Here is a 21,194-nt window from a genome sequence, read left to right as displayed (position 1 = left end):
CACAGCAGAAGGACACCATGCACATATATATGGAGTACCTGCCACTACCATGATAAAGAACCAGCCCCAGCTGCCCACACAGCAGGACCAAGTCTCAAAAACAGAACAGAAGGCAAAAGATGTACTTGTGTGGCCCAAGCCACAGAAGTCCACAAACCAGCAACATAGCTGTAGGGAGGATTGAAGTTAGCCAGTGAAGTGACCCTTGGAGAAGGGGAGTGACTCGGAGCCTCCAAGGGGATGAGGTACCTGTTGTGCTCTCATGTGACACTTTCTGGGCTGCCCGCCCATAGTTGTGCACTATCCTGCAGATACATCACCCTTCAGAGAGGACCTTGGTCACAGAGTAGCCATGCACAGGACCCCCAGCACCTCTCTGGCCCACCCCACCCGCACCCCCGCATTACAGGCAGCAGTGTCCACATGCTCAGGGCTCATGTTTCAACATGACAAGAAAGCCTGTAGGCCCACAGAAGCCAACAGTGCCAGCTGCCCCTCGGAGCCTCTGTAGGCCTCTGGAGGGCAATTGCTGGAAATCAGCACCGTCCCCCAGACACACCAGATGCAGATCCACGGGGCCGCAGGCAGCAGGCTGACGGGTTGGGGGGCCTGGGGCCCAGTCTTGCCTGGTATCTCTCTTGGGACCAGCATCCCTGTCCCCCTGCCTCCAGCCCCACGGGGCTACCCCACCCACCTCCTGCACAGACCTGGGCTTTGTGGGGCAGGGGCCCCTGCTGGATGTACCAAGTAAGCTTTTGGTACAAGGCAAGAAAGACCTGGCACAGGGACTCTGAAAAGAGGCCTGCACTGGCTGCCCCAGCTGCAGAGTCTTGTCGACAATTGCTCCACACAGGTCTCAAGAAGCACCACTTGACTTTTTCAGGATCTCTGAATTTCAGAATTTTGTCGGGGGGTGGGGTACGGGTAGATGGTGCTGAGGGAGTGGGAAGATGCATCCAGAGGGAAACTTCTAGAGACATGAGGGCCTCTGGAGAGTAAGAGGTGTCCCTGTCCCCGGCAGCCCAGGCCCAGAGCAGCACACAGCAGGTGATCAACAACCACAGGCAAAGCGATGCCTGAGGGCAAGGAGACAGCAGGCAACTTCAGATGCTGTGAGGTCTGTGAGCACAGGCACAGCAGCCCAGCCAACCTGACCAGGGCTCGGAGGGCCAAGCATTGCAGCCACAACCCTCGGTCTCTCTTCTGTACTGGGTTCACTGCAGAGGAAGGAATATGAACTCACCCGTGGGCCTCCCAGCAGCCCCCAGGAGGCAGGGCCTGCCCAGTGTGGAGGAAAGAAAACCAAGGACCCGGGAGGCGAGGGCTTCACCTCTGGACAGGCCCAGCCCCAGTGCCCAGCTGGACAGCTGTCCCTTGGACCCCACCCCAAGGTCCAGCACCCTGGGGGCCCATGATGCCACAGCCCAGATCTCCAGGTCACAAACTGGTGGCTCACAGCAAGCTTGGGTTGGCCCACAACACTTTCTAAAGATGTGAATTAGTTGCCAGTTCTTAACAATCAAGAGATCTCACACAAAATATGGCTTTCCAGATTCTCTTGAAAAACCAGATGCTCAGGCAGACAGGGCCCTGTTCCCGCCTGGCACAGCCACCAGAGTAGGCAGGGTTGCACTAAGGGCAGCACTGCGTTCTTCAGACCAAGACCTCTGCAGGGCTAGCTAGCCCTGTTCCTACCTTTGCTTTGCAGAAAGGGAGTCATAGGCCAGGAAGGGGGAGGGGGAGCACCTGCTGGCAGAAGTCCAGGGTCTGTTCTCTCCTTGCCCACTGCAGGTACCTGGGATTACTCCAGAGGACTCAAACCAGGGGCTGCCCTTGGGAACTCCTGCAGGGCCCAGGGGGGGGGGGTCCCTGGAGGCCACGGGAAGGTTGGGGCTACATGCAGAGCTGGGGCTCTGAGGAGGATGTCAGCCCAGGAGGATGGGCTGCCTATGTGGGGGGAGCAGGTGGTGGGCAAGGCCTCTGGGAAAGAGCAGGGGAGTCTGGGGGCACCACCAGCCAACCCTCAGCAGCTGAAGTTGGCAGGTCTTAAATTAATCGGCTACAATTTTACACAACGTTTGGAGAAGTCTGGCCCAGGGCCAACCACATCCCTAGAGTTCTTCAGTGTGGCTTCTTAAAGTCCAGGAAGGACCAGGCCTGGAGAAGGCGGGTGTGTCAAGCACAGCAGACACTGCCTCTAGGTCAGCAGCGTGCACGGGTCCCCAGGGCCCAGACCCCAGCATGAGGGGAGGACAGAGGGCAGAAGGCAAAGAGGCAGTGCCCACAAGCACTCACAACGGGGGGCCAGGCCTGGGCCAGCCTCCAGGGCACAAAGGGACCAGTACTCCTAAGGCCTAGAGAAGAGGTAGCCAGGCAGCCAAGTGGGGAGGCAGCATAGCACTGAGCCAGGCTGAGCAGAGGGCACTCATTCGCCCTCCCTGCCCTGGCCCCAGTCCCTAGACCACAGCCACCTCCACTCCCAGGGAGGGATAAGGCGGGAAACTAAATTCTGCTGCCACAGGCTGGGCCCCGGCATGTGCCGGCAGGGAGAAGTCTGGAGGCCTAGCATGGGGACCTGTGGGAGGTCACGGAGCTGGGATGGGCACAGTGAGACTGAAACCCTGGCCGAGAGGCTGATGAGGGGGGCACCCTTTCATCCTGATCCCACCCTGCTCTAAATCTACACCTGCAGACATGCCCCAGGGTGGGGGGTGAGGCTCGAACGCACACAGGTTCTAGGAACTAAGGAGGCAGACAGGGGAGGAGGGCTGAGCCATGGGAGCTGGAGCCCAGCCTGGTCCCAAGCAGCTTCTGGCTGATGTCCTGGGCTGTGCAAAGAAAGCCTGCAGGCTGGCAGCTCAGGGCAGGGGCAGGCGGTGGGGGGCTTTTGGGGGAGGGGCTGCCCTGGACCCCAGGCTACTCAGAGAGGGGAGGGTCGCTGAAGTAGGGGCCCCCATTTCCTTTCCTCCAGGGACCCACACAAAAGGGAGGAAGGCTATAATCATAAGTGAGGATCCTGCAGCCAGTAACTCGGGGCACATGCCTCTTTTACCTGCATGCCTCGGTTTCCCCATCTGTCAAATGGATGACAGGGTTTTCATGAGGACTCCAAGGCGCACCACCACACAAGCACTCCTGAGCCCTGCATGTCCTAGGTGGGAGCAGCACTTCAGGTTTCGGACCTGCTGGCACATCCTGTCCTCCCTCCTTCCTCATGCTGTGCTTGAGGTAACCGTGGCTCCGAGAGGCTGGACAGCCAGCTCTAGAACACACAGCTGGTGAGGGGGAGAGCAGAGACCATGCCATGCTCAGCCATTTGTATGAGACTGGGGTGTGAATAATCAGCCAGGAGATGTGAACAATAATGCGACAGCCTCGAGATGCCCTCTACTCAGCCAGGTAGATGCAGAGAGAAGGAGTACAGATGGCAGGTCTAGGAATGAGGCAAGGGCATGCCTCGAAACCAAAGTGACAGAATTCCCCAACTCGCAGACTGCCACCACCAGGCTAGCATGGCTGACCCCACCACACTCAGAAAGGGCGCCATCCATTCATGTGCAGTGTGGTGCCCAGCAGATGATTCCAGGGGCGGAAGGAGCTGGTACCCAGGTCTGGGCTCTGGGAGGCAGGCATGGGGCAGGAGAAAAGGAGGGGGACCTCTGGCTATGGCTTCCTTCTGCCCAATTAAGCCTCTACTCATGGATGGGCCCAAGCCCAACTCCATGGTCTACACGCTCGGCCTCAGTTTCCCCTCTGTGGGACTGGGCAGGAAGGCAGGACCAACTAGACTCAAAAGCTTCCACCCAGACATGGCCGTGGGGCATGGCAGTGAGGAGGAGGCAGCAGAACCAGGGCTGGCCTAACCTGTTCTCCCAGGCTTGCAGGGTGACCTGTGGGCACAGACAGCACCTCAGATCGCTGCCTGCCAGCCCACCAGCCATCAAAAGGGGCGCCCTGTGGGATGTCTCCAAGGGGCTTCACCCCATGGACCTGCCTCAGGGGGAGGTTCTCTGGCCCCTGCCAAGTACAACCTGCATGACACCCCCAAAAGGGCTCCTCTGGCCCTCCCCCCACTCCCTCATGCCCACGTGCCCTCCCTGGGGCAGGAAGAGGGAGTACACACCGGGTGGGAGCATCACCCTTGGGAAGGGAAAGGTCCCCACACTCAGGCTAAAGGCAATAACCCCAACACTAAGGCCAGGGGGTGTGGGGATAGGTCACATGAGAGGATCGGTTCTGAGGGCACATGGGGCTTGCATGGAAGGTGGTAGGATCTGCACTGGCCTGCCCCCCACCCCCACTGCCCAGAATTGGGCAGGTACTTAGCCTCACAGTCACTGTGAACAAAACCCCACAGCACCTCAGGGTGGGCTTCAGTCAGCAGCTGGGCCTCCACTGCCCCAGGGACACCTCAGCCCAGAGCCGACACATCCTGGCTCAGAGGGTGGGCCGGTGTCCCTTCTCAGAGGCCACAGAGCCTGTGAGCAGTGGAACGTGATTCCCAGGGCACTCATGATGCAGAGACAGGGGGATCTCTTCTGCACCCCCGAATAGGGGCTGAGAACAGGCAAGGCCTTGCTGGCCCCAGGCCCAGCCCCTACCCATGGGTGCCTGGCAGGGAGCTATGTCAGTGCCAGGCCTCAGGACAGCTGTTATTTCATCCACCAGGCCCTACCCCTGCACTGACCCTCTGGGGCTCATAGGGACCCTCACCCTACAGTTGCCCAGGGAACTTTCTCCACAGCAGGCCAGCCCTACCCTGGTCTGGTCCCCACCCACTCACTAAGTTGGCCTGACCCACAAGGCAGCTCCCTCCACTCGCCCCTCCAGGAAGCCCTCCCACCCCAACTCTGTAACAGCTCCACTCAGCCCACTACTTACTGGGCTGGAAACACCAGACAGGCCCTGCTCCACAGCACCCCCAGCTCTCACCCTGAGGAGCCCAGCGGATGGCCCTGAAGCTGGTCCCTGTTACTCAGCAGTCACCACACTCCACTCACACCAGCCAATGATGGGTGGGGGTGGGGGCACTACCCTTGCACTGCCCTTGGCCTTACTGCCTCCTTACTCACAGAGAGGGGGCCTCCTGCACAACAGAGTGCTGCCTCAGCAGACACTGGATCTCCAAGAAGGGAGGGGTCCCAAGCAGACATGCCTGTCCCAATCACCCACACACAGCCTTCCCAAGTCACCTTGTGTCCTTGGAGAGCAGGGCCAGCAGCTGGGGCCCGCTGAGGCACCCTGGCCTGTCTCTGCCCCTCACCAGAGCCCCCAAGGTCATGGGGCCCGGAACAGCCCCCACCTCCTCACACACTGGATCTGACCTCCTGCCCCAGTTCTATCCACCCCATCTCCCCAGCCCCACCCCTAGGTCTGACCTTTCGGATGTGGCCACTTCGTGTGCCAGTGAACACAACGGTGCGTCCCCGATAGTCATAGGCGGCCACAGCAGTCAGGCCATCCTCCTTGTCCACAAATAGGGGTGTGCCCTCGATGGTAACCGTGCCCCCCAGTGGCTGGTTGAAGTCCTGCCCACAGAAGTCGTCATCGATCTGCAGGGGCTGTGGGAGGGGAAAGGTAAGACCCTGGGCTGCTCAGCCTACCCCGAACACCTTTACCCTGAAGGCAGGGGCTTCACAGCCAGGATCTGCCAGCTCATCTAACTGGAGACACCCACAAAGGGTCCTCAGGGGCAAGCACATGCCACACAGCGGGACTGTGGCCCAGGGAACCACTTGCACAGATCTGGGGGAGCAGAGACTCCTGGTCTCATTCGACAGATGAAGAAACCAAGGCTCCTTGAGGCTGCCCAAGGCCTAGGCAGGCTCAGGACTGGACCCGTTTCTCACACGTACAACTCACACAGGCCCCACACCTAACCAGGGGTGGGGGTGGGCAGTGGAGTGAAGAAGGAGGAAGACTGGGGGAGTCCGGGGAGCAGCCAACCAGGGGGCCAGGCCTGCTACACCAGTGATGGTTGCCCAGAGGTGGGGGTAGCCACTGGTGACTGTGGGGTACAGGAAGGGTTTATTCAAGACAGGTAACAGGAGTCACACCTAAAGGGCAAAGGGAGGGACCCAGCTAAGAAGGTGACAAAAGTATAAGAAGCAATCAATAGTGTGAGGTTTTGGAGAAGGCCAGGGGACAGGGAATGGGGGTGGAGGTACTCCAGGACAAAAGGGAGGGCAAGGTGAGCAAGACAGGCTCTAGGTGGATGAAAGGGGACAGCTGGTTTGCAGGGCGACAGGTCACTGACGAGGCAGCACCACCAGAGCTGTGAACCACAAAGGGGTGGATAGGTGGGGCGGCAGGGTCGGGGCTGCACTGGGGTCCTGGAGCGGCTCCAGAATGGGGACTGGCCAGGGGGTCCAGGCCATAAGGAAAAGAGAGTGAAGGGAATATGTGGAAGAAGTGGGAACAGTGCCCAGGGAAGGGATAGACCTGGGGAAGGGCCATGGGTACAGGACGTGCAGAGTGACCTCAGCGGGCGCTGGCCCTCCAAGCCCCCGTTTCTATATCTGTACAATGGAGATAAAATGCCTTCCTTGAAAGGCCAAGGGGAGGATGAACAATGCATCTGCCTGGTACACCTGTGGCCTCGATGTGGAGGGTGGCCCTGTCATAAGGCCACCCACTGCACTGTGAGAAGGGTTTGAAGGGACCTTTACCATCCCCCCCTGCCCTGAAGACAAACCAGTGTCCCTCCCAGTATAGACATGGGAAACTGAGGCCAGAAAGGGCATGGGCTTTCCCTGGGCCACCAGCGAGTGCTGGGCAGCAGCAGTGGAGATGAGGCCTGGCTCTAGAAGTCCCTGACCTAGATGAAGGCCTGGCTTTTTCACTTGTGACCCTGAATAAGTTCCCTTCCAGGCCTGGGGTCATCCACAAGATGCTCCCTGAAAAGGTCAGCCCCATTAGGGCCCAGAGACGGGAGCTATGGCTGCCAGCTACTGAGTGCCCAGCACCTGTGAGCTCAGGCCATCCCAGTGCCAGGGCTGGTGTCGTCAGCTGCCACTGCCAGGTGAGGGCAGAGAAGCCCAGAGGGCAGACACATAGCCTGGAGCCCACAACAAGGGTGAGCAGAGACTCTCAACCAGGGGACTGGAGGAGTCAGTGTCTGGGGCCCATCTGACCCTGGTTTGGCTCCAGCTCTGCCACTTACTGACTGGCTGTGTGACCCTAGGCAAGTCACCTCACCTCTCTGAGCCTCATAGACCTTATCTGTAAAACAGACACTAGAGGGGGCCAGGAAGCCCTCGGAACAGTGCCAGGCATGTGGTCAGTGCTCTGCCCAACGTCCACAGGGGCTTATGGACTGGTGAACATAGTCCTGTCCCGGCTCCTAAAGGAATAGGACAGTGCAGGCCTGGGAGCAGGCTCCAAGGCCAATACTGTGGGGCCCTCTCGGAGACAATGGACCCGTGGCGGCACCTGAACAGGGCAAGTGCCATATGGGCATCTGGCTGATGGTGCTATTACTGTCTCAGAGGTAAATGGGGCCGCACGGCGCCAAGGCTGCTGACTGTGTGGGGCCAGCAGGGCAGGAGCAGCCCCCCACTGCATCGTAGCGCTCACTCACCGAGTTGATGCAGCCCAGCTCCTTGTTGAGCAGCCAGGGCAGGGAGAGCTTGCCCTCGCCACGGTAGCAAGACTGGATGCGCTCTTTGATCTTCTCCTTGATAGCCCTGAGCGTGAACAGGCACAGCACCGACTCCTTGGGCGGTTTCACGCGGTTCTTCTGGCCTTGGGCGAACACAGTGAACAGCACATCCTCATTGTCAGCCAGGCCTAACTGCCGGGCCAGGGCACTGCCAGGCCGGCTCAGGTAGGCATCCTGCACCAGGCGGTACTCCACCCCTGCCTGCTCACAACCGATGGGGAACTCGACGTATGAGTAGAACTTGGGGTCGTCTACACACAGACGCACAATCTTGGAGGTGAAGAAATGCTCCCCAGCGGCATCGGGCGAGGTCAGCTGTGTGTCCAGCTGCAGGGTGAGGTAGTACACGAACTGCTCGCTGCGAAAGCTGTACACATAGTAGATGTCGAAGGCTGGGAACTTGGACAGTGTGTCCGAGGGGATCTTGAGCTGTGACGACACGAACTCGTCCTGGTACACAAAGCTGAACATGTCGGCATCCTCCTCATTGGCCATGAGCCGGCGGCTAGACAGTGTGGGGAAGTACTCGGACTTGCCATCGATGGGTGTGCCCACGAAGAGCTTGGCCTGGGCCTGGCCCGGTGGCCCAGCGATCAGCACGCCTGCCATACTGCCTGCCTCACGGACGCTCGACAGGTAGTGCTCCTTGCGGTGGTGGGGCTCGCCCAGCTTGAAGAGGTCATCCAGTCGCAGGAACTGGCAGATGCCCTGGGAGGCGCTGCCACAGGCCAGCAGGCGGTTGGCAGCATAATCCAGGAGCAGCAGCTTGTTGACGTTGTCGGTGCTGCCCAGGCCATGTGGGCACGACTGCACGCTGGGTGGGGGGTAGCACTTCTCGTTGTCCTCCACAGGGCCTGTCACGTGGGCCCGAAGCAGCGTCAGGTTCCCCGACAGCTTGTAGATGCGGTTCACCGCGCCCACGTACACCTCACCCGTCTGCTCATGAACTACCAGGTGGGTGAGGCCCCAGTCGCTGGCGGCAAAGGTGCGGAAGGTAGGCTGAGGGTCTCCACCCGCTCTAGGCACACCCGCCACTGCCCGCACAACCCCCGGCAGCGACAGCAGCAGCAGGAGCGCCCGTGGGCTCAGATGTGGCAGTGGCATGGCGGGCCGGGGCCTCCGGCTGAGGCGCTCAGGTCCTACAGGGACATGCATCACAGGACGGGGAGCCTCAGCCCTGCAGGGTGAACAGCGGGAGAGTATGTGAGTGTGGGCAGGGCCTCCGCACTGGGAGGGTAGACACGCCTACATGCCATCTCATGAGCGCTCTAGAATGCCCGTCCATACTGTATCTCCAGGGGCACGACCTAACCCTGCAGAGAAGCCAGAGGTCCAAAGAGAACATCTCCCCAGCCTGAAGCCCTGCAAGCAGCAGGCTCACCAAGACCAAGCCTGTGACCCCCACATATAGCACAGGACATCTGCTGGGTCATCAGATATGCTCCATGAACACCTGGGCCTGCCATCACTGGCCAGCCAGAGAAAAGAAATGGACCCAGGAACAAGGAGATGGGTGAAAAGGGCTTGGGGTCAGACTAAGAGCCCTCACCTCCTGACTCAGGGCTTCCCCATGTCCTACAGGGTAAGTAAGACACTCCCAGCCCAGCTCCAAGCTCCCAGGGCAGGTGACAGCCTCTGCCCAAGGCTCTGGGGACACATGCTCCCTTGCATGCTCTGAATAGTCCTAGTCGCAGGCACCACCCATGGCGTACGAGGACACTCAGGCCCCCTGCATACAGGTAGCGATTCTCAATGCAGGCAGAGGGCAGTCTGAGTCACCTCAGCCCTGGGGACCCTCACCGGCTAACCCTGGCCCTGCCTCTTGCCAGGCCTCAAGCCCCTGTACCCTGAGGACTGATCCAGAAGCCAAGCCATGTGCACCTCCCACCTACCATCCCCACTCCCAGCCGACCGGTGCCCCTTACCTGCCCCCAGCTCCCATGCCCTGTGCTCTTACCCCTCCCAGGCTCCCTGGTAGATGGTCTCTCAGTTCCCCTTTAAATCCCTCAATCCAACTCTAAGGAAAGAGGAATTCTCCCAAAGGAAAAGGAGAGTAGGGGCTCTCTGAACCCTGCCCCTCAGTAGTGGCCCTCTCTCCCCAATCTTCAATCCCTCTACCCCCACCCAGCCCCCAGACTCACCTCCACCCTCCGCTCCTCCCCTCCCCTGTTGCACTCCCAGCACCATCCACCCTCATGCCAGGCCTCTCACCCTTGCTCCCCAGGCAACACTCACTTGCTACATCTCCCCCAAGCTGCCCACCCCTCTGCTACCTGCACAGCCACAGCGTTTGGCCCCTCCACTCATGTATAGCCCAGTCTCTACACAGTAGCCTGGGCCACTTTTCTGGACTGCATGTGAGGTCACCAGTACCCACCCCCATCCTGCCGTGGCCCCTCTTCCTCTGGAAAAGTCTCCCCACAGCCCAGAAGTTGGCAGTCAGGCACTGAGTCAAATCGAAACTCTGTCATTGTAGCCATGCAGCCCCGAGGGGAAAGGCCACCCCTCTTTCCCAGCCTCTGTTTCCTCATTTGTAAAATGGGGATGACAATGGCTCGTCTCTTAGTGGTAAAATGGGGAAGGTCAGGACACTCCCACAAGGTGCCATCAGCAGGAGTACCCTCTCCATATCAGCAGGGGTCCCACTGGGGCCTCTATCCAACTCCTGGCTGGAGGCTGATTACAGAGATGCTGGTGGGGTCTGCACATATCCCTGCTCCCAGACACTGATCCTAATATAGCCTGGCAGCCCCATTTTATAGGTGGGGAACCTGAGGTCCAGGCTCACCTGCTAGCTGAAGACAGCAGCTGCTCCCTCAAAACCAGTCACCCCATTTGAATTTGTGGCACAAGACTTGCTAATAGTTTTGTTATTTATTGTTCCCAGACACTCTCCCCACTATAATGGCAATTCCCTGACAGCAAAGCCTGGCTCCGTGGTTTACCCCAGTATCCCCAAAGCTGGTATCCCCAGAGTCGACCCCAGGACTCAACCGTTGTGAATGAATGAAATGAATGGACCCTGGGAAGAACAGGACCTGATCCCTCACCTTGTCCTCACTCCCCACACACCGTCTGCCCAGTGACTGCCCACACCCACTGCTCAGGTGGGGACACTGAGGCTTGGGAAGAGAGAGGTGTTAGCCAGGATTCCACCAGCAAGGGAACCAGGTTGTGCTGCTTTGCAGGACCCTCCCAGCAGGCTATCAGTTGCCTTTCCTTGAGAATCTCTGACCAGACATGGCCCCCCAAACTACAGTCACCAGGGACCTCTGCTGGCAGCCAGGAAAGGAGTCCCCAGCCCCCAGCTCAGGAGCCCAAGGCCGACCAGGGAGAACAGGCTCCTCACAGTGGCAGCGGGGCCTGGACTGAAAGCTGAGTGCATGTGAACTCCAAGAAAACATGAATCACTCACCGTTTATCAGTTCAAAGCAGACCTGCAATTACCAGGGGCTGGGCTCTCCCCTCCTCGGGGATAATTATACACGTCTTAATGCAATTATGGGCCCTACTTTTTATATTAAACAGGAGAGACCCAGCTGAAAAAGCCACCGTCCAAACTCAGGCCTGGCCCTGGGCCCACTTCCCCTCCTCCCAACAGAGGCTGCCTGGAAGGGAAGGGACCGGCCAGAGGCATGGGGCTGCCAGCCAGGAAAAGGGGATCGGGAACACAGAGCTGGGTCCCTCAGCCCACCAATTCACAAAGGCCAGCACAGACGTCTGGGTTACTGCTCCTATCTTAGCAATACGGGGCCCAAGGCTCAGATAGACCCAAGGTCACCCAGCTAGTCCCAGCAGGACAGGGACGGAATCCCAGGCTCCTACAGAGACCTGGATGACCAGCAGACCTGCTAGGGCTCGACTCCCACATGCCTTTGGTCTGCCCAGGGAAAAATGCATTCATTCCAAAGCTGCCTGGGTGCTGGGAAGGACCGTGCTGGGCTGGGGGAGGAGAACACCACACATGCAGTGTTCTGCGGCTGGTGGGGAGCAGAACAAGCCACTGTGGTCTGGGTAGGCTCCCCCAGGGGGACTTTTCACCTGTTCTAGAAGGACAAGGCACAGTGGGAGCTGGCAGGGGAGCAGGAGCAAAGGCCTCGGGGTGGAACCTGCTGGACAATGCAGAGAAGGCGAGGAGAATGACTGCAGCTTCCTGGCTTCGGCAAGAGAAACAGGCTGTGCTGGGGCCCAGTCAGAGCCAGACCGGGGCGGGAGAAGCTGAACTGGTGTTAGATGTGCCGAGTGGGGGTGAGCCAGGGAGAGAGGGGCCAGGACAGAGGCAGACAGGCCTGGCATTGCAGGCCCCATTCCTGGACAGGATGGGCTCGGCTGTACAGTAGAACATGGAGCGATCAAGGTCCCGAGTCCCTCTCCCAGCCACCACTCCTCCTCACCCTGAGAAACAAAGGCCCTCACTCAGAGCCCTGTTCACAGAGGGAGAGCCCAAGCCCCAGGCCTTGGGCTCTGGATCCTTCTGGGGCTCAGACAGGTTAGGGCACAGGGAGGGAGTGGGGGACAGAGAAGACACTGCCATCCTGCCCAGTGGTGCCCCATTATCAACCAGGACTGAGAGCTACCCCTGTCACCCCACTTCCCTCAACACAGGCCCCCGGGAGGCGGTGCTGAGATGCCCTGCTCTCCCACCAGACCAGTCCTAGGGGACCAGCACCTGGAAGCATTAGTCCTACTTCTCAAAAAAGTGCCACCACTTGACCTTCCCTAGAGGCGGTGCCCTCTCCTCCTCTAGCTTCTCTAGACAAGGGGCCCTTTCTGGAGGATCATAACATGCAGGCAACGACCTGGGGGCCACAGGATGCCAGGAAAGGGCTGTCTGCTTTGTCCAAGGCACTTCACTTGTTCCCCACCCCCAAACACACACCTCAGCCACAAGGCCTTGCCAGACCTCCACCCATGCTGTCCCCTGCCTGAAACGCCCTTGCTGGGCCCTGAAGTGGAATCACTGGTTTTCCAGTCTGCTTCTGACAAGGGACTGGGTGCTTCTCAAGGGCTGGGCAGGGTCTTGGCCGCCTCGTGCAACACCTGGTCTCTCCTGCATACTGGGAACCGGCAGGGAGCTGAGGGTACCTGGGTCATGCTCCACAAGGGCCAGAGGAGCAAAGGCTGAGCCCCACCCCCCTGCCCAAACCCAGAGAACCAGCCTCAGCATGGAAGGAGAAGGAGCCCAGGCTTGGGGGGCAAAGGCACGGTCCACATCCCACCCCGAACACACACACCCCTTTCTTTCAAGGGGCGTGGCCCCAGCACCCCACAGATCAGCCAGAGCTGCTCCAGTCTCTAGGCAGTCACTGGAGCCCCTCTCACCCCCCTTTCCCGGGCTGCACCTGGGATCTCCCGGCGGCCAGGGTCCTCCCTGGCGCCCCGTTCCCCATTCCCTAAGGCAGTTCCGAATCAGCCCCGCCGCCCCCAGCTACGGTGCACATCGGGCCAGGGCCAAGGACTATCCAGGAAGCAATCGGAAGCCTCCGAGGGAAGCAAGCTGACCCTGAAGAGGCCCTGCGAGGGGGAGGCCTAGGAGGCCCGAGAGAGCGGGGCAGCCTCCCGGGCGGCACCCGCACCGCCCCCTCCCAGCCCGAGTGCGCGGCCCTGCGAGCCTGGGACGGACACAGCGCCCATTTCCCAGCGCCGGGGGCCAGAGGGGCCAAGGGCGGGCTGGATCCCGAGGAAGCGGCTCTAACTTCCACCCCCGCGCTCTGAGGGCGCAGCCCCGCACGCCCTCCTCCGACTCCCGCGGCCCTGCCCGGGCCTGCCCAGACCGGCCCAGCCCTACCGGCGGCCAGAGGTCCAAGCCGCGGTCCAGCCTCCGGGCTCGGCCTGGGTATCCGCAGGGCCCTACCACCAGGGCCGCCTCAAACTTTGTCTCCTGCCTTAGAGGAAAGAGCAGCGCCGGCACCAGCCTTGCCGCGCGGCACCGCCCGTAGCGCTGCCCCGAGGAGCTCGCAGGACCGGGCCGGTGAGGAGGCCCACGGCGCGGGGCCTGGGTCTGGGTCTGACTCCCGCCAGGCGAGGACACGACGAGCTCAGTACCGGCGCCGCGGCCGCAACCGCGGCCGCAGCCGCGCCCGGATATACGCGGGAGCCGGACCGGAGCCGCAGGGACACTGGGACACGAACGCCGCAGTCCTCAGCGCACACCCCCTGCCCGCCCGGCCGCACGCCCGCGCAACCTCGGCTGCCAGACTAAGGGCGCCTCCCACCCGGCGCGCCCCCGCCCGAGACCCCCGCCTGTCCCGCTCCACGCCACGGAGAAAGTTGCGCCCCTACTCACCGGCTGCCCCCGGGCGCGCCCTGCCGCCGGCCATCGCCGCGCCCCGCCGCCCGCCCAGCCGCTGCTTGCTCAGCCGCTGGGCCGCCAAAGCCTCGCAGGCCGCCCAGGCCGAGGCCGCTGCCGCGCCGGGGCTCCGCTGCGTGGCCGCGTCGCGGCTGCCCAGCATGAATGGGGAGCCGAGCTCCGCGCGGCTGCGGACTAGCCTCGATCCCGTCGCCCGCGGAGCGCCGCGCCGCGCGCATGCGCTGCCCGAGGCCGGGGAGGCGGGCCGGAGGGGGGGGGTCGGGGGAAACAGGCGCGGGGGGCGGGCGCGGGCAGCGTCCTCCAGAGGGCGCTCTGCCCCGTGCGGCACGCCCGCCCGGGCCTACTGCGCGCCCTCAAAGGGTGATGCGGCCGCCTGCCTTAAAGGCTGGGCGCGGGGGCTGCGGCGGGGCGTCCCTGCGAGCCCCCCAGCATCTGGTCTGTCCTGAGCCTGCGTCCCCAGAGGCAGGGCCTGGCTTCCGTGTACCTGGGCTAGGAGCACAACCTTCATTCACGGGAGAGTAAACTGAGGCCCAAGGAGGGAAAACATCCTACCCTGGGTCATGCGGGGCTATGGTGTGGGTTCCCGACCCTTGGCCTTGGCGATCGCATCTGTTAGGTGGGATGGGTACCCTCACTAGAGAGTAAAACGGCGCCCTCTGCCGGCCGGGCCGCACAACTCCCTACATCCCCCAAAACTCAGCTGCGCATTCACTGACCGGGACGCAACCCAGGAGGAAATTTCCATCTCAGGGTCCCGAGGTGGGGCATAGCAGGACGCAAATCCAGGCTATTCTGGACCGAAGCCGGGCGCGCCTGGGGGCGCGGGGACCGGGGGCCAGGGCTGCCCACCGAGGGCGCGAGGCCCCGTGCCCCAGCAGGGGGGCAGACAGCAGTTACTTGTGATGGTGCTTGTCCAGAGGCCTGCGTATTCTGAGAGCCGGCCAAAGATTGGGGCGTGGGGAGGCCTCCCCATAGAAGTCCCCGTGGAAGGTGAGGCGAGGCTCAGGAGCGCCTCTAACAGAACCCAAAGGACCAGAGACCCTTGTGGTTGGAGGGCGAGCTGGGTAGAGGAGAGCAGCAGAGCATGGAGAAGCTCTTGCTGTGTGAGAACCTGGCTGTCATCCCCACAGAAGAGGAAACAGCTAAAGTCCAGGGTAAGGAACTTGGCCCGGCAAAGGGGTCCTTCCCACCTCGCCCCCTCCCTCCCCGGGCGCTGTCCCTATCCTAGTTACTGGGTTAATCTTTCCCTTGGTTTCCTTTCTGCATTTGAGCATGCTGCTTTGCTGTGATTGTGGGGCATCATGGAAATGCGATCTCTGCACTGTGAGGGCTCAACAAGGCCGGGTTGCCTATGGGCAGGTTGACATGTCTTCGCAGGTGGTGCTAGTTATCCTTTGTCTTGCTGACGAACCAGCGCCCCAGATTGGGACCACTGTGCAGTGAGCTGTAAGGGACATCTTGTGCAGGCTCTTGGAGGCAGTTAGACTTGATGGACTGCTGAGTCACCAGGTAGGTGTGTGTTTAGCTTTGGTGGACACCCCAAAGCAGTTTTCACAAGTGATAGTCGTTTGCAGTCCCAGAAGCAGTTTGGGGCCTGGCAGCCCCCATCCTCACCTACATTTGGTACTATCACTCTGGAGTTGTTGCCTATCTGGTGGTATGCACCGGTTTATCATTGTGTCTTTAATTTGCGTGTCCCTGAATAAGGGTGAGCATCTCTTTTAAAAGTTCTATTTACTGTTTTATTGAACAAGCACTAATCTAGCTAGCGCTGACTCTACACAGGACTGTGCTACATTTTACAGATGGGTAAACTGAGGTGGGAGAGGTGAAGTGGCTTGCCCACGTTCCCTAGCTGGTGGGTGTCAGAGCTGGGAGGCTACATCTGGCAGTCTAGCTTCACAGTCTGAGGTTTCAACTCAGCTACTCTACTACACTTCACACACACACACGCACCTGTGAACCAGACCGAGTTACCTTCCTTCCTTTTGAACTTCTGAGCCACACACCTAGGTATGGATCCTGGCGTGGCTAGTTAATGTGCAGCAAATCCCATCTGTTCCCAAGACCCGCTTTCCTCATCCACGAGATGGATTCAGAGACCCCTTACAGAGGTGCGGTGCGGAGGCGTGAGTGTGAGCACCACAGTGGGCCTGAGAAAATGTCTATCCTTTCTCCCGGTGTTGCTGCCAGAACTCTCCCCACCTCTCTGACTGCTCCTTGCCAACCTATCCTCTGGGAGGCCACTGAAGCAGGCACCTCAAGACCCTTCTCACTCTGTGTTCAACAGTCCCAACAGCCAGGGCTGCTTCTTTGGGGTCCAGCCCCCTATATCCACTGTCTCCCCAGGTGGCTCCGGAGGGCTGCTGGGCTCTGGGTGGCGGCCAAGCTTACACTCTCACATCCTACAGTTATCCCGCCAGGAACCCCAGTGTCCTCCTGGACACCCTTTCCTCCCCCAGGGCCCCTGCATCCCCCAAAACAGATTATACCAGATTATACCACTTCCCTTTATCCCCACTTCATCTCCTGCTCCTGATCATGTCACTCTGTCCACTCCCCAAAAGGCGATGCGTGGCAAGTTCTTTCCAAGATGGAAATCGGATAATGTAATGCTCAAGTATCATGCATGATCATCAGTTCCTGGAGGGCCATAGACGTGAGCACAATAAGGAAAACTGCAAGAGTTTTAGAAGACGACAGAGCAAATCATCTTTATGACCATGGGCTAGGGAAGATTTCTTCAATGAAACATCAAAAATAAATAAGGATCAATTTGACTATCTTAAAATTGGTTATTTTGTTCATTAAAATTACAGAGTTCAGTAAGAGTTACAAAAGAGGAAATGACCAGACAAGCCAGGATTTAGGAAAAGATATTTGCAACACACATATATTTGACAAAAGATGCATATCCAGGATATAGAAGGAACTCCCAAGAATCAATAAGGAAAAGACATCAATCCAGTAGGAACATAGGGAGGAGACAGGCAGTTTGTTGAAGAGAAAATGGGAAATAACTTGCTCCAGTGGGCCAAGTGTGGTGGTCCCCGCCATCTGGAGCTTTGTCTGACCCAGGGGCACCTGCCCTTAGCGTGTTTGTGTGTGTGTCCTGATGCTGCCCTCAAGGAGCCAGCCCTAAGTACAGATGAAGAGGTGGGAGGCTCAGCTGGATTCGCACCCGGGTGTGTGGCCCTGGTGCTCCTAACCGTGCATGATGAGGGTAAATGAGTCAACAGGGCAGTTTGGGCCCTGCCTGCCTGGTTTCCTCTGTGGTTTTGCTTCTGTTTGCTGAGCAGTTTGGGAGGACGTGGGGTTGTTGATGGCACGGAACAATTTTATTCCTAGGAACAGCTCTGATCAGGGTTTGAGAGGAGGTTCTTTCAGTACTTTCCATGTTCCTGCCATGGGAGCAGTTCCCGGGGCTGCTTCTGCAGTTTGGTGACTCAGAGCTTTGTTCAAAAGTAGACTCAAAGGTGCCTTCTTTGGGTCGGCTGAGTGGCTCAGTTGGTTAAGAGCTCGCTCAAGAGTTTGAGCTCTAAGCAACAGCAGTTCAATTCCCGGCCTGAGCTGAGCAGCCTCCGAGCTAATAACAGGTAGCAGGATGGCTCAGCCTAACCTCTCTGGCGGTCTGATTATGTCAGTAACTTTGTACCCAAAGCAGTACATTGTTTTGCATGGAAATTTGTTGTTTTATATTGTCGGCCTGTAATTCTTAGGAATTACTCACTTAAATCTGTCCAAACAAGAGTCTAGTAGGCATCCCAGGAATGATAAAGTTTGAAACACAGAATAATAAATTATAATATAATAAATAATTATAAAAAATAGGGGTTACCGCTTCTGGCAGTGAAAATTAACCCTGAGCCACACTCGGGGTTACCGCCAGCGTAGTTAAAAAAAAAAGGGTGCCTTCTTCCCGCCCCATGGAGGGCCCCCCATCACTGACGGGCAAGGAAGAGGTCAGCGGAGGGAGCACAGGGGGTCTTGGGCACCCAAACTCCCTGGGGAATAGCCACTGATCCCAGTCCACTGGGCTCAAAGCTAGGGTCACCCTGACTCCTGTCTGCCCTCTCCCCACATCAAAACCATTTCTCATGTCTCTTACTCCTGTCACCTCCTGCCCCTTGGGTGTGGAGGCCTCCTTAGTCACCAGCTCCCACCTGCCCCTCCCCACCCTGCTCTCCACACTGTGGCCAGAGGGATCTGAGAGAGGAGAGAGGGTGGAGACCCTCCCCGCACAGATCCTCCAGTGGTTCCTTCAACACACAGAATGCCTCCAGCCCCACACCCTTACGAGCACATACACACCTGCGCATGTGCATACACACTGGGGGCAGGCGTGGAGCAGGCACTCCCTGGGCGTTCCTCCACATTTGGTGGGCACTTGCCTTGGACCTGCCCTGAGTGTGCAGCACCGTGAGTCATCCAGGCTCTTCCTCACGTGCCTCTGTCGGGTTGGTGATGTCAGCCTCGGCCCACAGGCTACCACTGTGGACACAGGTAAGCTGCAGTCACTGCTGCATTCTAGGAGCCCATTCTAGCTGCTGGGTGCAGAGGGGGTGGGGGCACCTGTTCAGGGGCCAAAGCCATCACCACACTCCAAGCCTTTGGCCTGTGGCTCTAACACAGGACCCGCCAAGCCCACTTTCCTGCTGCCCCTGCCCTCCCTAGTCAGGCGCTGTTGGTTGTAGAAGACAGAAACTCAAATGGGCTTAAGCTCCAAGTAACCTATAGTGACTCAGGTTAGCAGCAAATGAGAACAGCTGGGTCTTGGGCACAGCATGGCCATTGTGGGCTCTGCCGGCCACTACCTTGGTTCACACCCACATAGGCCTCTGTGCATGGTGACTTTGGCGCTGCAGGTGTTTCTTTCCCAGTAGGTCCATGGAAATTCCCAGAATGGAGCCTCATGAAGTGGCTGGATTAGGTTCCAGCCCTTGGCCCCTTGAATCAGTTACCATGGAGAGAGGATAGAACCTGACAGTTGATGGACTGGGATCACGTAGCTCTCCAGAGACAGGGGTGGCATTGGGGAGTGGTTCCCCCACTGAAAATCCTGGTGCAATTATCAAAACAAGCAGGCCTGGATGCAGGGTAGGCAAAACATTCAAGACCCCACCTACTAATTGCTACTACTTCAGTGTGCCCGGCATTCTTGTCATGCTGAGATTCTTGCTCCAAAGATGCCTTCACACCTCAGATCTTTCCCTATGCTGTGCCCTTGTCCAGGAGTGGCCCCACCTCCACTTTCCATCTTTCAAGGCACATGTTCCGACCCCCACCCCTTTCAGAAAGCCTTCCTGACTACAGCCCTTCCCGCCTGTGAGCCCTCCTCAGGCTTTCTGTCCCTGTCTGTGCCAGCTGTGACCAGTCTGGGCTCAGGTCTGTCACCAGCCCTCACCCAGCCTTGGGGTTGCAACCAGGTTACTGTCAGTACTACATTGTACAGAAGACACAGTAGCAGAGCTCCCCACCCACCATTCCATAGATAACTCCCCAAGAGCACTGGAGGGGCTCAGCATTGCCTTGTCCTGGGGTTGCAAACTCAGATGACTTCAGGGGCTAAATGATAATGGATGTAAAGAGTACCACAGGCTGGATCTAGGAGCTGGCGAGGGCTAGAGTTGGCATGAGCTGGAGGGCAATTGTGGAAAGCATGGACATGCCCTTGGGCAAGTGTTGAGTGAACAAGACATGCCAATGAGAAGAACCCAGCCAGTAGGTCTCCAGTTTGCAATCTGTGGCTTGGTGCAGCTCCCACAGCACACATCTTGCCCACAAGGCTCAGAGTGGGTGCTTGTTGCCCTGGGTCTCACAGTCAGGTCACAGATGATGGCAGCAAGGATAGGAGCCCTTTCCAGGGCCATGGCCTCTGGAAAAGCTACCCCCTCCCCTTTCACTCCACAGCCACAAGAATAAGACCCCCAGGGTAGAGGTTTGATCACTGCACTGTACACCTGAAGCTGATATTGTATAATATTGTATGTCAACTATAATTGAATATATATATAGTCACGGGACGTGGAGTATAGTGTGGGAGTGGAGTCAAGGGAATTGTAATAGATATGTATGATATGGGGGAGGAGTGGGGCAGCAGATTGGGGGAGGAGGCTCTTGTCACTTTGAGGGGTAAAAAGTATAACTATTGCACTATGTTGTACAGCTGAAACTAATTTAAAAAACGTGTATTTCACAATAAAAAAAAACTGGTAGGAGGGGCAGAGATGTAAAATGGACTGGTCCCACCCCTGCATGTGACCATTAAAGATCAAGAGGGATATTTCAGCCATGAAGGTCCCCCCTCACACCCCAGAGGAGTGAGATGTCCGAGCCTCACCCCAGACCAGAATTCCAGTGCCAGGGAGAGAAGTCCCCATTTTTTTAAAAAAGTGATAGAAAAACTAAACAGAGTGGAGGAAGAGGAAGGGCCAGGTGCCTCGTCTCCTTGGCAAAATCCCAGTCTGGGGCTTTGTTGACCCCTAAGCCTCACCTCTGCCGTGGGCCACACAGTGCTGGCCATCAATGGTGTAAATGTGAACAGCACGTACACACAGCCTATGAGAAAGAGGTGCTGCAGTACCTGGTAAACCTGCTAATTAACCAGGGTCCATTCAATAGGCCAGCCCCACCTCACCTCCAATGAGAAGCTCATGCTGACCTGCATGTTCCACTCACTCTTTACAGTTGACTCCCCAACAGTGCAGTTCAGGCACCGAGATGCTGGACAGACACATTCAAACTGCACTGCTTCAAGTTTGTGATGCTGGCAGATTTTAAGCAAGCTGAAATAGATTCTCTTCTCTAAAAGATTTATAAGATTTACTCAGACTTTGTCCTTAAGAATCCATTCTAGCCCCTGTAAATACCTATCAGGTGTAAACAGTTTGACTAGTACCTAAAGTTAGCCCTGAAGGTGGCAGAGAAGGCTGGAACTTTTGGACTTGTGTCATAAGCTGAACCTACAACTGACCTCCAAAATTCTGAGAGATCTTGCAGCAGGAGCCCTGCTGTTTCCATTCTGATGGAGATTCCAGCAGCCTTGTCGGTGTGCTTGAAAACAGGAGGATGCTGGGCTGGCTGAGTGGCTTGTTGGTTAAGAGTTGGCTTGGGAGTGCGAGCTCTGAGCAGCAGGGCCACTGGTTCAGATCCCACATGGGCCAATGATGCTGCGCCCTCTACAGCTAAGATGGTGAACAACAGCTCGACCAGGAGCTGGGCTAC

General features: G+C 58.4%; 1 protein-coding gene and 1 long non-coding RNA gene across 2 annotated transcripts in view; one reads left to right on the top strand and one right to left on the bottom strand.

Moving 5' to 3' along the window:
- PLXNA1 (plexin A1) overlaps positions 1 to 14,184 on the bottom strand; it is a 51,117-nt gene extending 36,933 nt beyond the window's left edge. Inside the window, exons 1-3 of the mRNA XM_019658664.1 lie at positions 13,947 to 14,184; positions 7,580 to 8,837; positions 5,379 to 5,561 (exon numbers count right to left, since the gene is read on the bottom strand). Of these exons, the coding sequence (XP_019514209.1) occupies positions 5,379 to 5,561; positions 7,580 to 8,815 (1,419 nt within the window). The 5' untranslated portion in view covers positions 8,816 to 8,837; positions 13,947 to 14,184. The remainder of the gene's footprint in view (positions 1 to 5,378; positions 5,562 to 7,579; positions 8,838 to 13,946) is intronic.
- A 180-nt stretch (positions 14,185 to 14,364) lies between these two features.
- On the top strand, positions 14,365 to 16,800 carry LOC109391262 (uncharacterized). The gene is made up of 3 exons (XR_002125771.1): positions 14,365 to 15,124; positions 15,348 to 15,479; positions 16,538 to 16,800. It is a non-coding gene; the product is annotated as an uncharacterized LOC109391262 (long non-coding RNA).
- The last annotated feature ends 4,394 nt before the right edge of the window (positions 16,801 to 21,194 follow it).

Source organism: Hipposideros armiger, unplaced genomic scaffold (genome assembly GCF_001890085.2).
Source record: "Hipposideros armiger isolate ML-2016 unplaced genomic scaffold, ASM189008v1 scaffold_286, whole genome shotgun sequence".
Lineage (NCBI taxonomy): Eukaryota > Metazoa > Chordata > Mammalia > Chiroptera > Hipposideridae > Hipposideros > Hipposideros armiger.
This window is presented reverse-complemented; position numbering and strand designations above follow the sequence as displayed.